General features: G+C 47.7%; 1 protein-coding gene across 1 annotated transcript in view; it reads right to left on the bottom strand.

Annotated features, from left to right (window-relative positions):
• Positions 1 to 7,759: 7,759 nt before the first annotated feature.
• SYCP2 (synaptonemal complex protein 2) overlaps positions 7,760 to 17,413 on the bottom strand; it is a 121,156-nt gene continuing 111,502 nt past the window's right edge. Inside the window, exons 39-44 of the mRNA XM_040330008.1 lie at positions 15,081 to 15,175; positions 14,904 to 15,003; positions 14,557 to 14,615; positions 14,411 to 14,489; positions 10,481 to 10,537; positions 7,760 to 8,612 (exon numbers count right to left, since the gene is read on the bottom strand). Coding sequence (XP_040185942.1) covers positions 8,541 to 8,612; positions 10,481 to 10,537; positions 14,411 to 14,489; positions 14,557 to 14,615; positions 14,904 to 15,003; positions 15,081 to 15,175 — 462 coding nt within the window. The 3' untranslated portion in view covers positions 7,760 to 8,540. The remainder of the gene's footprint in view (positions 8,613 to 10,480; positions 10,538 to 14,410; positions 14,490 to 14,556; positions 14,616 to 14,903; positions 15,004 to 15,080; positions 15,176 to 17,413) is intronic.

The following is a 17,413-nucleotide window of genomic DNA, read 5'->3' as shown; positions in this document are numbered from 1 at the left end:
CATTCCTTATACAACATATTGTCTAAATAAGGAACACAGGGGAATACCTTAGCGGTACGCGGTGGTTTGCGGAATCCAAAAGGACTGACACCGCTGGTGTCTCCGCCAAATCCTCTAAATGAAGAGCCTCACGCACCGCAGTAATAAGAGCTCCAACAAATTCCTTATCAGCAGACTCCGCAGCAGAGTCATCCTCGCTGTCCATGTGGGTTAAGCCCGCATCCTCTGACATGACAGAACCAGAAGCATCAGATTCTGCGTCAGAGATATCCCCAGAAACAGCCTCCGGGGGGGGGGCGCTTTTTTACCCCCCAACCGAGCACTGGCTGCTTCAAACCTGGTGAGAAAAAAGACTCCAGGACAGCCGACACCGATTCAACAGATGTGGCAGGGGGAGGGGCGCTTAAGGGTTAATTCCGGCATTGTAAGAAATGAGGGGCCTGATTCAGGCTCCATATTGCCGTTGCCATTTCACCCCTACTGCCAAGGGCAGGAAAAAAGTCCCCCACAGGTCACCTCCCGGCCGCTAGAGCACAGTATGGGGCCCCCTGAGACTCACCACCCCCTGGTACAGCGCGGTCTGTGAAGGGAAGTGTGTGCTGAGGAGAAGCTGCAGCGCTGCGTCTGTCCCCTCAGATGATTCGCGGTCTTTTTTCCCCGCCGAAACGGCCACTAGAGGCCGAACTAGTGCTGAAAATGGCGCCGGCCACAAGAAAATGGCCGCCGAATAATACAAGCGCGGCTCCGGCAAAATGGCCGCCGTTGCGCAGTTTTAAAAAGACAGTGTACCCAAAAATGACAGTACACCAAAACAGCACACAGCACACACAAAAATGCCCAGAATGTCCACCACAGTCCCCTGCAGTGACACAGAACAGCCCCAGCCATACCCGAGTGAAAAAAAAAAAAAAAAAAAAAAAAAATATATGAGCCCCAGGGAAAAAACCCCCTGCACAGCCGTCACCCAAAGGGGAAAGGAGGGAGAGGAATAAGGGAGAGAGGAAAGCAGGGGAAAACCCTCAGTCGACCTCCCAAGGGAAAACATTCCAGCCAGACCACTTACCTGAGTAAGGGGCCACTACTTACCTGTCCTGCGACTACCTGGCTGGAGGTATCCCAGACAGAACCAACGTCCGCGAACGGCATGGCTGTCAGCCAGACACACTGTGACAAGGCCATAGAGACCGGTCATATGTGTGCCCTAGAACCGAAGTTCCCCGGCCGCCCCTGGAGCAATGGGGCCTGTCGTGGACGTCCCAAAGCGGAGCTGAGGGCCGGCACACGCTCGAAGGCCGAACCTGGGGGGACTACAAGGGTCGAGGACCCAGCCTGTCACCCAGTCGGCTGTTGATAGAAGAATCGCAGGATTCAAAAATAAAAATAAAATAAAAAAGCGAGGAAAAAACTCGCAAAATGCAAAAAAAAATTGCAAGAAAAAACTCCAGAGTCCAGGACTCCAGAGAGAGCCTGACTCTCCTGACGGTTAGGCAGAAACAAACTGAGGCTGCTAAAGCAGAGTGGGGGTTATGCCTGGGGGAGCCACGCCCCCTGGGAGGAGCGGCATGAAGGAAAGTTTTTAACACCTTAAGTGCTGTAGAATTCTGCCTAAATCTCCTGGTAGGAAGAAGCATAACCCTAAGGTCAAAGGATGCTGTGTCCGTCTATGAACGAAAGAGAAAAAAGGATTTTTGTACTCACCGTAAAATCCATTTCTCTGAGTTCATAGACGGACACAGCCTTCATTGACCTTAGGGTTATGCTTCTTCCTACCAGGAGATTTAGGCAGAATTCTACAGCACTTAAGGTGTTAAAAACTTTCCTTCATGCTGCTCCTCCCAGGGGGCGTGGCTCCCCCAGGCATAACCCACACCCTGCTTTAGCAGCCTCAGTTCGTAACAAGCAGTACAAACAAAGGAGGGGTGGGTGCTGTGTCCGTCTATGAACTCAGAGAAATGGATTTTACGGTGAGTACAAAAATCCTTTTTTCTCTTTCGTTCATAGACGGACACAGCCTTCATTGACCTTAGGGACGTCCCCAAGCAGTGTCAAAAAAATTCGAGGGGTGGGAAAAATAACACAGCAAAAACAGGTTACACCCCAAACAAAAACCGGAGTTACTCAACGGAGGAACTCCAACCTTAAACTGCCGCCTGTAACACCCTGCGGCCAATGGAGGCATCCGAAGATGCACTCACATCCACCATATAAAACTTTGAAAAAGCGTGGACCGACGACCAGGTCGCAGCCTTACACACCAGTAACACAGAGGCTTGGTGTCGGAAGCCCAAGAGGCCCCGATCGCCCTGGTCGAATGCGCCGTGACCCGAAAGGGAGGCGCCCGCCCCTTCAGGGCGTAGGCCTGAAGCACAATCCGTCGGATCCACCTGGAAATGGTGGCCGACGAAACTGCCAGGCCCTTACTGGGACCGGACACAGACACGAACAGCGAGTCCGACATCCGGAACGGAGCTGTCGCCGACAAGTAAACTCGAAGGGCCCGAACCACATCCAAAGAATGTAAAGTGGCCTCCTTCGGGTTCTTCGGCTGAGGACATAAGGATGGAAGAACAATGTCCACATCCAAGTGAAAAGCCGAAACGACCTTAGGGAGAAAAAACGGCTGCGGCCGCAGCACCACCTCGTCCTTACGGATGACCAAGCAGGGAGCCTTGCAAGACAACGCCGCCAGAACAGACAGACACCCGTCTGATCGAGGTAATTGCTACCAGAAATAAAATCACCTTTTGTGACAATAAAACAAAAAACCTCCCGAATGTCCTCAAAGGGAGCATCCCGAAGCACTGAAAGGACTAAATTCAAGTCCCATGGGGGTAATGGAGGGCGCACCGGAGGGGCCACCTGCCAGACCCCCTGACCCAACGCACGCACCCATGAGTGCTATGCCAAGGGTCGCTGCAAGTAAAAAACAGCCAGAGCAGAAATCTGGCTCCTAACCGTACGTAAGGCGAGAGCCTGAACCACTCCCTGCTGCAAAGACAGCAGAATCCTGTACACAACGCATGTACGAGAGTGCCAGTTCATCTCCCCACACACAGAGAAGTAGGCCTTCCATGTATGAGGAAAAAACCTACGTGAGGTAGACCTCCGTGCAGGCAGCACGGTAGAGACCACCGAGCCCAATAGGCCTCGGTCCTTAAGCCCCTGGCTCTCAACAGCCACGCCGCTAAGGCCGGTGGCTGTGAAACAGGGTGGAAGATTGGACCCTGTAACAGAAAATCAATTCCCAGGGGAAGACGCTAGGGGGCGTCTGCCAGCAGACGCACCTGGTCCGCGTACCAGAAGCGACGCGGCCAATCTGGGGCAATCAGGACCGATAGAATCCCTACAGCTTCTACTCTGCGCAGCAGGCGAGGAAGAAGCTTCCGAGGAGGGAAGGTGTAAAGTAGGCGACAGCGACCCCAAGGAGCCACCAACGCGCCTGACGCGTCCGCCCACGGGTCCTTAAACCTGGCCACGAACCGTGGCACCTACCGATATAGAGACGGGACGCTAGAAGGTCCACGTCCGGAGTGCCCCACTTTCGGCACAGACCCCGAAACACCTGCGGGTGGAGAGACCACTCTCCTTGGCCCAGTGCAGTGCGACTTAGGTAGTCGGCTAGCCAATTCCGTATTCCCGGAATGTACCCGGCCGATAGAGCCGGAACGGACCCTTCGGCCCACCGAAAGGATGCGCGCGACCCCCGTCGCTGCAACAGAACTCCGTGTGCCTCCCTGATGATCAACCTACGCCACGGACGTGGTGTTATCGGACAGGATCCTGACCGGTCGGCCCTGTAGATCCAGGGACCACCTGGTAAGGCAAAGCTTGATTGCTCGGAGCTCCAGAACGTTGATCAGTAGGCAGGACTCCACCTGAGTCCAGTGCCCCTGGGCTGACTGGGTGCCCCAAGCGCCCCTCCCCAACCGGAGAGGCTGGCATCCGTCGTGACCACTGTCCAGTGGCCTGCAGAAAAATGACTTTCCGGCCCGAAGCACCGGAAACGCCAGCCACCATACCAGGGGAGACATGATCAGATGACTCAACTGAATCTGGTAATCCAGAGATGACGGAAGCTAGTCCCATCGTGACAGCAGTTCCCTCCGTAGTACCCTGGCGTGGAATTGGGCATACGGAACCGCCTCGAAAGAGGCTACCAACTGACCCAGAACCTTCCTGCAGAATCGCAGAGATGACCGCTTCTGGGTCGGCAACTGCTGCACAGCAGATAGCAGAGTCTGAAGTTTTTCCGCTAGGAGAAAAACACTCCCGCCCCGGAGGAATCCAGGACCAGACCCAGGTATCCCTGAGACGGAATCAACCCTGATTTCAGGACAATCCAGAAACCAGCCGAACACTCGGAGAGCCTGACACGTGATAGACACGGCTCCACCAATGCAGAGCTCGAAGAAGCTCGTAGGAGAATGTCGTCCAGACATCCCATGATAACAAACCCCCGCTGTCACAGCCGGGCCAGTATCGGTACGAGCACCTTGGCGAAAACCCGCCGAATGGGAAGGACACCATTGAAAATGGTCCCCCCCGACCGCAAAGCACAGAATCTCTGGTGGTTTGAGGATATGCAGGTACACGTTCATGACATCCAAGGATGCCCGAAAAACCTGACAAAAACAAAACGAGGGACTTGAGGCCCAGGATCGACCGGGCCCCATCCTCCATGGGGACACAAACAGAATGGAGTAAAACCCCGAGACCGTTCCAACGAGGGAACTGGCACAATCACTCCCCTGACCAGAAGATCCTGGACAGCCCCTGACGGAGGAGTCAACCGGCGAACCGGAGGAGGCCAGAAGCCGGAGGGAAAAAACCTGTTTGGCAGACAAGAGAGAAACTCAATCTTGTACCCCAAGGAAAACACTTCGCAATGCGAAGCCAGTCTCCCACCCGAGACACGGGCGGGAGCAGACCTTCAGGCGGAAGCAGGTATGTCCGCAGACTTGTTAGGCATGCGGTATCCGGTGCGCTGCTACCCCGCAGCGGGGATTCAAGCACCATGTAGACCTACCCCCACCGCACAGGGCGAGCGAAAAAACGCTCGGAGGTAGGCAAGGAGGGTCCTTGCACAGGGCGAGGTCCCTAGCCCTTCCCAAACCGTGGGAACAGCATGCGCTTACCACCTGTGGCATCCTCAATGATGCCAGTCAGGGAAGACCCAAAAGGACCGTTCACCCTTAACGGTGATCACCAAGGCCACCTTAGAGGTCCTTCTTCCAGCTCCTGCAGCAGGAGCTTCGCCCGTTTAGTCGGGGCCTGCCAGGGCCCCGGCCAGAGCCGGCCTCACCGCCGAACCCACCACCGTGAATAGGGAGCGGGCCACGGCCTCCACTCTCCTATCAGCGGGATCCTGAAATGCAGGAGCCCCTTCCACAGGCAATGTGGTGGCCTTGCGCAGTCTGGACACAGGGGGGTCCACTGGCGGAGGAGAGACCTACTTTTTTTTTTTTTTTTTTTTTTTTTTTTTTAAAGCCCCCCTCAAGGGGGTAACGGGTTGCAAAGTTTTTTGACAAACTTTTTGCGGTGCATCCCATTCCTTGTATAACATATAGTCCAAATAAGGAACACAAGGAAACACTTCAGCGATGCGTGGTAGTCTGCTGGTACTGACACGGAGGTGTCTCCGCCACATCCTCAATTTTTAGAGTCTCACGCACCGCAGAAACAAGAGCTCCAACAAATTCTTGCCAGCAACTGACTGCAGCAGAGTCATCCTCACTATCCATAAGGGTTAAAACCCGCAGCCTCTGACATAACAGAACCAGAAAAAAAAAAAAAAAAAAAAACAGCGATTCTGTGTCATCCCCAGAAGCAGGCTCAGGGAGGGGGCGCTTTTTTACCCCCCATCCGGGCACTAGCTGCTTCAAACCTGGCAAGAAACCCAGGACAGCCAACATAACAGATGTGGCAGGGGGAGGGGCGGTAAGGGTTAACTCAGGCATAGCTTGAGTTCCATAGTGTCAGCGCTGAGTCACCCACCCTGCAAGGCAGGACAAAAAAACCCCACTGTCACCTCCTTGCTGCTATTGCAGAGCATGGGGGCCCCCGGTATTCACCACCCCACCCAGCTGCAGAGGGAGCTGAAAAACCTCAGGTGTGCTCTGATGTGCTGACTGATGTGTATTCACCTCATGGAAGATTCACAGCACTAAAACTGTAACAGCACTAAAACTGACCAGAGGCTGTGCCGAGTCATCTCAGGGAAGAATCACATCGTTACCAAGGAGATTTCCAAGACGGCCGCTGTCTGAGGTAAAAATTACCTCATAGAACACAGCAGCACTGACTGCTTTGTTACCTCAGAAAAGAATCACAGCGTTACCAAGGAGATTTCCAAGACGGCCGCTGTCTGAGGTAAAAATTACCTCATAGAACACAGCAGCCCTGACTGCTTTGTCTGTTACCTCAGAAAAGAATCACAGCGTTACCAAGGAGATTTCCAAGATGGCCGCTGTCTGAGGTAAAAATTACCTCATAGAACACAGCAGCCCTGACTGCTTTGTCTGTTACCTCAGAAAAGAATCACAGCGTTACCAAGGAGATTTCCAAGATGGCCGCTGTCTGAGGTAAAAATTACCTCATAGAACACAGCAGCACACAGCAGCACCCCCCAGAGTAACAACACAGTCCCCCTAACAACACACGGGCCCCGGTGGTAACAAAGAAAACCCAGGAGGCCCCCCTTCACAGCCACTACCCAGTCAGGGGAAGGAGGGAGAGGAAGGGGAGAGAGGAAAGCAGGGCGGACCCTCAGTCGACCTCCCCAGGGAAACCACCAGCCAGACCACTTACCTGAGTAAGGGGCCACTACTTACCTGTCCTGCGACTACCCGGCTGGAGGTATCCCAGACAGAACCAACGTCCGTAAACGGCATGGCTGTCGGCCAGACACACTGTGACAAAGCCATAGAGACCGGTCATATGTGTGCCCTAGAACCAAAGTTCCCCGGCCGCCCCTGGAGCAATGGGGCCTGTCGTGGACGTCCCAAAGCTGAGCTGAGGGCCGGCACACGCTCGAAGGCCGAACATGGGGGGACTACAAGAGTCGAGGACCCAGCCTGTCACCCAGTCGGCTGTTGATAGAAGAATCGCAGGATTCAAAAATGCAGGAACAAAATAATAAAAAAAGCGAGAAAAATCGCCAGAAAAAAACTCCAGAGTCCAGGAACTCCAGAGATAGCCTTGACCTCCTGTCGTTAGGCAGAAAACAAACTGAGGCTGCTAAAGCAGGGTGTGGGTTATGCCTGGGGGAGCCACGCCCCCTGGGAGGAGCAGCATGAAGGAAAGTTTTTAACACCTTAAGTGCTGTAGAATTCTGCCTAAATCTCCTGGTAGGAAGAAGCATAACCCTAAGGTCAATGAAGGCTGTGTCCGTCTATGAACGAAAGAGAAATGGGCACAGTGAGGAGGCATGCAGATAGCACAGGAAGGAGGCATGCAGATGGGCACAGTAAGGAGGCATGCAGATGGGCATTGTTGCCCACAAGCACTCACTTGCAGCTGTCATTTTCATCTGCTGTTGCCACTGACACTTTACCTTTCCTCTAGTTTAAAACCAGGAAGTCTAATAAGAATTTTGTATCACAAATGCTGATGCATGATTTTTTCCAGATGGCTAAGAACAGTTAATTTGTTTAATAAAGACCAGCCAGCCATTCATGGTTTACTTGCTCAGCACAGTAATGCACTACTGTAGTGTCCCCTATATTCTCCTACCAATGTATAACAGAAATAATAGGCATTCTGGGAACATCAAAGAAAATCTTTACTATTTATCACCCCTTACATATCAAACTTTAGACTTTAAAATTTGACTTTTACATCACTTAAATGCAATTAGCAAAACAAAGCAAAGACATATTTAACAAGATAAAACAAATGAACAACAAGTGTACAAAAGTCACAAGTAATGAACAGCTACACAGCGAACACAGCAACGTTTATGGTAAACCAGCAATCAGCTTTCGTCTGCCTACCTCTAATCAATTGTGGTTAGAGCAGGGAAGATTAGAACCTTTGTTAGATGTTATCTGTGATCCAGTTAGGAAGACTCCCGGTTCTGAGGACCATACAGAATGTGGGAATAATCTTACCTAATGGGACACATAAGAGGCTAAAGAGGTTCTAGCCGCCGTACCTATCTATCCTACACAAAAGTTTGGGCCATAATTGGGACTTTTTTTTGCTTGTTTTGGGTCACTGCACTTTGCACAGAAGTACTGCATTTAGTAAAACAAATGTGTGATTTGTTTAGCAGGAAAGTGTACGCTAGTGCACAGCATTGGCAATTCAATGAAATTATTTCTATCATACTTCTGAAGTTATATATAAAAGTCTGACTTAGTCTTTCATAACATTTACATTCTTGTTTTTTTGCCCTTTCTCTGCATACATCTTCTAGAAATCACTGGTACAACTCAACAACCTAACCAAAAAGACCAAATAATTAAACCAGTGAACTAAATCTATCGGCACACACATTCTGTAAGACATAAAATGACATGCCTGGCAAAAGGTACTGGAAGCTAAAAGGGACCTGATCCTGCCATAAAGAGGGACTCTAGTCCTCTTCGTACACTGAGAAGATCTTCTTCATGCTGTTTGAAAAACAAGGAATTGTGAAAATGTTTCAGAATGTCAAATGTTTTCTATGTAATCCCATATACGTGAACAAATTAATTTTTCTGATCTAAGTATTAATTCATGACTACTCTAAAATTAAATGTATATATCAATTTCATGAGAGACCAATTACATACACTCAAACCTAATGTGGAAAAAGAAATGCATCACATCTCTGCAATACATGCACAATTTTCCATGTTTTAAAACTGTTGACCTGTCAGCAATCCAGCAAGCTTCTAACTTCCTGTCTGAGCTGACAACACAGCTTCTGCTGCACTGAAATCCCAAGCACTTTTGTCGGCCCTGTTTTACTGAAAACTTCCAAATTAAAATACAGAAAAAAACCTCACACTATCCCAGGACAGACAATAATAGTCATGTTTCAGGCATTCGTGTTTAATCATCACTCGGTAACGATTAGGCACTGATGTGTGAAACTGGCTGTCCTGAGATATTGTGTTTCCTATATTTAACATGGCCATTTTCAATAAAGCAGTTTTGATTTTATTCGAGTTGGAGTGGCACCATCTTCAATATTCAATCATAAGGACTACGGCTGCGGACTGGGCTGGCACCCATGCAATTCCAAGCTTATGGGGATATTGTTACGACCTGAACATGATTGCAAGGGTTCCTCTGGGGTAAAAAGGCTGGGAAAGGCTATGCTACAGGGTGTTTTGGAGCACTGCACACTTGGTGTGATTATATTTTTGTCAATTCTGCTCAGCCACAAAACACTTCCTCCTCTCCATGGCTCTATAACAAGAGTTTCTGTAGTCCACAGAAAAGAATCGGACAGAGCTGATAACAGTGCTTGAGATTTTAGTGCAGAAAAGTGCACAGGAAGGTAGAAACACACTGGCCCAGATTCTCGTAGACGCGCCTATCTATAGGCGGGCGTAGCGTATCTCAGATACACTACGCCGCGGTAACTTAGTGAGGCAGGTCCCGTATTCACAAAGAACTTGCGCCCAAAGTTACGGCGGCGTAGTGTAACTGTGCCGGCGTAAGCCCGCGTAATTGAAAGTAGGCTGGTGTGGGGGTGTTTTATGGTAATGAATAGTGACCCGACCTGATTGACGCTTTTAACGAACGCCGCATGCGCCGTCCGTGGATGTATCCCAGTGCGCATGCTCAAAATTATGCCGTAAATAGTCAATGCTTTCGACGTGAACGTAACTTACGTCCAGCCCCATTCACGGACGACTTGCGCAAATGACGTAAAATACGATGCTGTTCGTACGTTTCCGACATCCATACCTAACATGACTTACCCCTGCTTTATGAGGGGTAACTTTACACTGGCGTATGTCTTACGTAAACGACGTATCTTGATACGCCGGGCGCACGTACGTTCGTGAATCGGCGTATCTAGCTAATTCGCATATTCCAACGCGGAAATCTACGGAAGCGCCACCTAGCGGCCAGCGTAAATATGCAACTAAGATACAACGGCGTAAGAGACTTACGCCGCTCGTATCTAAGCCGAATTTATTCGTAACTGATTCTAAGAATCAGGCGCATAGATACGACGGCCTTTTAGTGAGAGATTGGCACGCTATTTAGCGCAAGCTCACATGGGAATGTAATCAGATAGAATCTACTTGGTGCCATCTACAGGAAAGACATCCTATTAACACTTCAATATTCTATTTTCTTTTACTAAATATGGTAAGGAATATGAGTGGGCGGTTAAAATAGAGCGTGTCATATTTCTAGAAATACAATAGTTTCCGTTTACATTCACATTTAATCTGTAGGCAGTGACTGTAAGATAGTGAGATATTTTCTCTATATACTGTTCTTAAACATAGGAGAAACTGGAACATGTTGAAATTACCATTTTTTTGAGAAGCAATTCTTGAACATTCTTCATGTCTTCTTTCATAACATGCATCTATAAATAGAGAAAATATATTCCATGTTCCTGTCAATACATCATTTTTAAGAAATAGAACATATCTTCAGTCTCTGCACATTTTGCTTCAGACTGTGTTTAAAAATATGCATCATTGGTATGGTCTTCTTAAGAGGCATTCCACTTCAAGCTCAAAAATAGGAATATTTCTCCAATGCTTATATAACCAGCATAGCACCAATTGATCATTTGGATTAGCCTTTAGGCAGTCCCAGGGCTATTCCCATGCCTGGAGCTGTATTTTCCAGCACAATGCAGGCCAACCTAGGAGACCCACTAAAAAATAATAATTGAATCCTGACTTCAATATACACGAGGGGGGGGGGGGGGGGGGGGGGGGGGTTACTAAAACTGGTGCACACAGAATATGGTGCAGTTGCGCATAGTAATCAATTAGCTTCTAACTTCAGCCTGTTCAATTAGGCTTTAAAAATAAAACCTAGAAGCTGGTTGGTTACTATGCACAGCTGCACCAGATTTTTGAGTGCACCAGTTTTAGTAAATCTACCCTAGTGTATCATGGATTAAAAATAAGCATATAGGAGATGTCTTCACACTTACTTGCTGCATGTTCTTTCCTGGTATAGCCATAATCAAGATGGTAGCCATTTTAAAGAATACATTTTTTTTTATTTAGTTCCTGATGGGGAAAAAGAAAGTGTAGAAATTTGTCCCAGCTTCCTAAAACACTAGCTGTGAAGTCGCACAGGACACTCCACCTTTGACACATGGCCACCCAACACCGCAGCAAGCAAGGAGACAGCTGCTTTGAAAGTTAGCACATGTTACCGGCTCCAAAACACCGGCACAAGGAATGCACAGGAAAGTGTGTTGAGAAAGTATCAAGGTTACTATTGCTAAAAAATTCTTCTGGAAATACCAGTTCCCTGTCATACTTATCCGTGACTGTTCTTAGTCACTTACCCAGAACAAATAGCATTTCTACAAAATACCACTGAAAACGGTGATGTTGGAAGCTGTTCCATAAGTTCTCATCTGCCACGGGACTAAAGGCAAGTATACATGCGCAGTTTCTTTTTTTTGTTCAACCAGTGGGTTGAATGAAAAAAAAAGATAGATCCCTGCATGAACACAAACTATTTTGATGCAGGGATCTCTCCCACTGTTCTATTGTATTCCGATATTCCCCACCACCCACTGCCAAAATACATAGATTAGCACTTGCAGCCATTGGCTGTAAACGCTGATTGAATGATGGTTTTCCATCAGGACTGGACAAACAAAAAGGTCTTGTCTGGAAACTCTGGTGTCACTTACAACCTATTAGATCACTTTCCAGGCAATTTAAAGAGGAGATCCAGCCCCACCATAAAATAATTAAAGTCAGCAGCTACAAATACTGCAGCTGCTGAATTTTATTATATGGACACTTACCTGTCCAGGGATCCTGCAATGTCGGAACCCCAGCCGATCTTTGGATCAGCTGTCAGGTGCAGCTTCACAGACGGGTTCCTATTGTGCATGCATGAAGCGTGCTGCGCTTTCTAATTGGTCCGGCGGTGAAAGAAGGAGGAGGCCTGGTTTCCCGGAAGTGGGGAACAGTAAATGTCAAAAACAGGTACTTGTTCCCCCCTCCCCACTTAAAGGTGCCAAATTTGGCATCCGAGGGGAGGAGACGGATAAGCGGAAATTACACTTTTTAGTGGAACTCCGCTTTAAATTAAATAAGCCGGGTATCTTTTGAACAGAATGTTTTTGTTTCCAATAATCTTTATATGTGATATAAGTATACATACAATACAAATCCAAACTGTTTGAAAGTTTGGAATCAAACATAATCAGCATACAGTAACATTCAACAAACCTAGAAAGAGATTTTAACATCCCCCCTGAAAGCAATTATTCCCCCACTCGTTATACGCATACTCCGAAATAACACATCCGGGAGGAGAAAAAAAAAAAAGAAAGGAATTAAAGTATGGAGTAGTCTGTGCAATCAAAGAGCTCAATACCTAATCTTCAGGAATGCTTGCGGACTCTAGGTGTCCCCTAAAAGATAGGTGATCCAAGGTCCCCAAGTCTTTTCAAACTGAGGACATTTATAATTTAGAATGGTCGAGAGGTTCTCCTTGACCATTATTTTCGAGTTTGGTCCTAATCATATTAAATAATATAATGGGAGTAGAGATGCACCAAAATTTTCTCAGCCAAAAATATTTGGCGAAAATGGTGCATTTTGCAGATAAAGAAAAAGATGCCGATAATGGCGCTGAAAACGTACGTGATTTTGCAGGGATTTTACCGAAATTTTGCTAATGGTGGGTTTTTCATAGGTCATGTGACTCAAAAAAAACACACCAAAAAATGTAACACGAGTGCATTATTGATGCATATCCTTGCTGCGCTTTCAATGAATTTCAACGGGGAGGTGAATTTTTTTTAACTGACCAAAAAAACAGCAAGCAAAATGGAAGCGCAATGGACCAGTATGAAAACATACATAGGGCCAAATTCAGATACATTTGTGTATCTTTAGGCGGGCGTAGCGCATCTCATATGTGCTACGCCGCCATAACTTAGCAAGGCGAGTACTGTATTCTGAAAGAACTTGCGCCTTTAGTTATGGCGGCGTATCGTATATGGGCCGGCGTAAGCCCACCTAATTCAAAATAGGAAGGAGGTGGGCGTGTTTTAGTATAATGATCTGTGACCCCATGTAAATGATGCGCCGTCCGTGGACATGTCCCAGTACGCATGCGTCAAAATCACGTCCACTAGAGATACGCCGAACACTGCCTATGACGTGTACGTAAGTTACGCACAGCCCTATTCGCGTATGACTTAGGCAAACGACGTAAACAACGGAAAATTTGACGCTGTCCCGACGTCCATACTTAACATTGCCTGCGCCTCATATCGCAGGGGTAACTTTACGCCGGTCCGACGCGTTACGCAAACGACGTATATAGATACGCCGGGCGCAACTACGTTCGTGAATCGGCGTATCTAGCTCATTACCATATTTGACGCGTAAATCTACTGAAGCACCACCTAGCGGCCAGTGTAAATATGCAACTAAGATACGACGGCGTAAGAGACTTACGTCGGTCGTATCTTAGCCAAATTTCGGCGTATGGAATTTAAAGGGATTTATTTTTCTTGAGCTTTTCTTGCACTAAAGGTACCGATAATGGGCAACAATAAATTCATATTAAAAAAAATCTTTGCATATAATACAATTATATAGGTTTCCTACATTTTTGGTTTTGGCACCAAAATTTCCATTCGGTGCACCTCTAAATGGGAGGCTTCCATGACCTAGCTATTGCAATATGGGCTGGTAGATGCACGAAAGAGTTAGACCTTCTCACATGCCCTGAAGGCTCTAAAAAAGGGTCGGTCCAATAAAGCCTGTTATGGAATTTTTTAAGATTTGTATCTGTCAGGGAATTTAGGAGACTGTAGACACTGATCTAAAATCTGCAGACTTTTGGGCATTCCCACCACATGTGGAGAAACAAGCCTTCTTGCCCCCAACCTCTGAAACCTCCGGGCTCCGGGAACATAAGAGGCCAACCTCGTTGGAACCATTTACCACCTAAGTAAAACTTTTTAAATAGCTTATATGAGAGGTTAATATATGATCTGAAAGCATATCACACTAGTTTCAACAGAACATTTTATAAAAAAAAATCCTAAGTAAATGTTTATAGAAATGAATCATAAGATAAGTTGCATTTTTTACACTTTGGAAGCGTACTGGTGCATCTTTCAGGTCATTTAGAAAAGTTGTACAGATGAACATATAAATATAAATATAATATATATATATATATATACGTATATATATATATAATTTTTGAAATACTTTTGTATGTTGTAGGTACATACTTCAGAAGTAAAAATCTTTCCTTCGAAATTTGTGCAGTGTGATACATTCTTTTCAAATGACGTCTTCAGGCAATGAATCCTAAAATTAGAAACAGCAGATTTAATAATCAGGACTAAAACCTTTGCCCTGCAAGAGTAAAACTAACCTTTTTTGTTCATTGCTGTGATAGACACTGAGCACTTGCGTTTGCTGGCTCCAAAAATTCTAAAAGACATAGGGAAAGGATGAGAAGCAGCTGATATGATCTGAGATGTCATTTTATCACTGTGGGATGCACAATATAATACTATGGAGGATGAGGGATGAGGGTGCTGAATGGTACACGACCAGAGATCTGATTATTGTACTACATAACCATTGAGATGATAAGAACCCAGTTATTTATATTATCGGCCCTTATAGGAACAAGCAGGAAATGATTACACTGCCAACTTGTTCACCAACAGATGCAGGTGAAAACAAGCAGAACATTTCTATTAACTACAGTCTTACAGTAAATTCTTTTTCCATTTGCTTTAACGCCTTGGAATCTTTCTCAAAGTTTTCAAGCTCTTCCAGAATGGTCTGCTGGAACTTTTCCAAATGTTTCATTCTAGGACAGGGAGAATTAGACTGAATGACCATGCCGTTCTGTACAGACTCTGCACAAACCACTGTTCCCACACTTACCGGTATTGCTGTATTTGTACCTCCACCGTCGTCAGATGTTTCTGTGCAGACATCACTGACTGTTCAGTAAAGTAATCCATTTTTCGTGAACGATCCTAAAGTAATTCAACAGAGAACAAAAAAAAATCTTAAATATTAAGTTAGCATCTGTTTGAACAACTTTATGTGCAGTCTCTTGCTTGTGCTTTCATTGGCTATGAAAAAAAAAAAAATCAAGATTTGTATTCCAGAAACTAAAATCATGGTAACAGAACTGCAAATGGGGGGGGGGGGGGGGCAGGGGACACTACAGACGTGACAGCAGGGGGATGCCTGCAGATGTAGGGGCCGTGCCTGTCCTTTGTCCTCACTTCTGGGGCACCAGGCTCTCCCACTGTCACCTCTGGGGCACCAGGCTCTCCCACTGTCACCTCTGGGGCACCAGGCTCTCCCACTGTCACCTCTGGGGCACCAGGCTCTCCTGCTGTCACCTCTGGGGCACCAGGCTCTCCAACTGTCACCTCTGGGGCACCAGGCTCTCCCACTGTCACCTCTGGGGCACCAGGCTCTCCCACTGTCACCTCTGGGGCACCAGGCTCTCCCACTGTCACCTCTGGGGCACCAGGCTCTCATGCTGTCACCTCTGGGGCACCAGGCTCTCCTGCTGTCACCTCTGGGGCACCAGGCTCTCCCGCTGTCACCTCTGGGGCACCAGGCTCTCCTGCTGTCACCTCTGGGGCACCAGACTTTCCCACTGTCACCTCTGGGGCATCAGGTTCACTCTGTTTTTCTGGGGCACCAGACTCACTCTCAGTCCTAACCTTTGAGACACCAAGGTCACCCTCTGTCCTCACCTCTGGGCACCAGGCTCACCCTCTGTTGTCACCTCTGGGTCCCAGGCTCACCCTCTGTTACCTCTGGGTCCCAGGCTTACCCTCTGTTGTAACCTCTGGGTCCTAGTACCACCCTCTGTTGTCACCTCTGGGTCCCAGGCTCACTTTCTGCTGTCACCTCTGGGTCCCAGGCTCACCCTCTGTTGTCACCTCTGGGTCCCAGGCTCACCCTTTGCTGTCACCACTGGGTCCCAGGCTTTGCTTCTGTCCTTACTTCTGGGGCACCATGCTTACTCTCAGACCTGACCTTTGAGGCACCAGGCTCGCCCTCAATCCTCATCTCTGAGGTGCCAGGCTCACCCTCAGTCCTAACCCATAGGGTGACAATCTCACCCTCTGTCCTCACCACTGAGGCACCAGGCTCACCCTCTGTCCTCACTTTCAATGTGCCAGGCTCACCCTCTGTCTTCACCTCTGTATCACAAGATTGGCTAAATGTGAGTGCAACTGCTGTGAAATGTGTCGCACACAACGGTCACAGGGACTTGTCCTATATAGCCAATCTTGATATACAACCACCTCTGGCAGGCAGTACTATTTGATCTTTGAACTTCACCGCAGCAGCAAAGTCTGGTCAAGATTTTCCTGATCTGTAATGCTGAGCTATATACCCTGATCTGCAAGTCTGAGCTGTATACCCTGATCTGCGAGTCTGAGCTGTATACCCTGATCTGCGAGTCTGAGCTGTATACCCTGATCTGCGAGTCTGAGCTGTATACCCTGATCTGCGAGTCTGAGCTGTATACCCTGATCTGCGAGTCTGAGCTGTATACCCTGATCTGCGAGTCTGAGCTGTATACCCTGATCTGCGAGTCTGAGCTGTATACCCTGATCTGCGAGTCTGAGCTGTATACCCCGATCCATGAGTCTGAGCTGTATACCCTGATCCGTGTGTTTGAGCTGTATACCCTGATCCGTGAGGCTGAGCAATATACCCCGATCTGTGAGGCTAACCTGTATACCCTGATCTGTGAGGCTAAAATATATACTCTGTCCTGTGATGGTGAGCTGTATACTCTGTCCTGTGATGCTGGGGCTGTATACTCTGTCCTGTGGTGCTGGGGCTGTATACTCTGACCTGTGGTGCTGGGGCTGTATACTCTGACCTGTGGTGCTGGGGCTGTATACTCTGACCTGTGGTGCTGGGGCTGTATACTCTGACCTGTGGTGCTGGGGCTGTATACTCTGTCCTGTGATGCTGAGCTGTATAATCCTGACACTATGGGTGGAAGCAAGTGGAATACAAGTGAGCAGGTGGTTAAAGCCTGTGTCAATGAGCTTGTGTTGGCTTCAAATAGGTTTTGCATTATAATTCAATGCAAAACCACTTGAAGCAGGTCAAATGCAGGTCAAATGCACAAGTCAATGAATTCTGAACAATTTCAGAAGCATCTTAAACTGATGCCATCAACACAAGCACAAAGCCTCCTGACACAGGCAGCCACAAATGTTTGACAAGGT

Source organism: Rana temporaria, chromosome 12 (genome assembly GCF_905171775.1).
Source record: "Rana temporaria chromosome 12, aRanTem1.1, whole genome shotgun sequence".
Classification (NCBI taxonomy): Eukaryota; Metazoa; Chordata; class Amphibia; order Anura; family Ranidae; genus Rana; species Rana temporaria.
The sequence above is the reverse complement of the archived record's forward strand: the minus strand, read 5'-3'. Positions and strand labels throughout refer to the sequence as shown.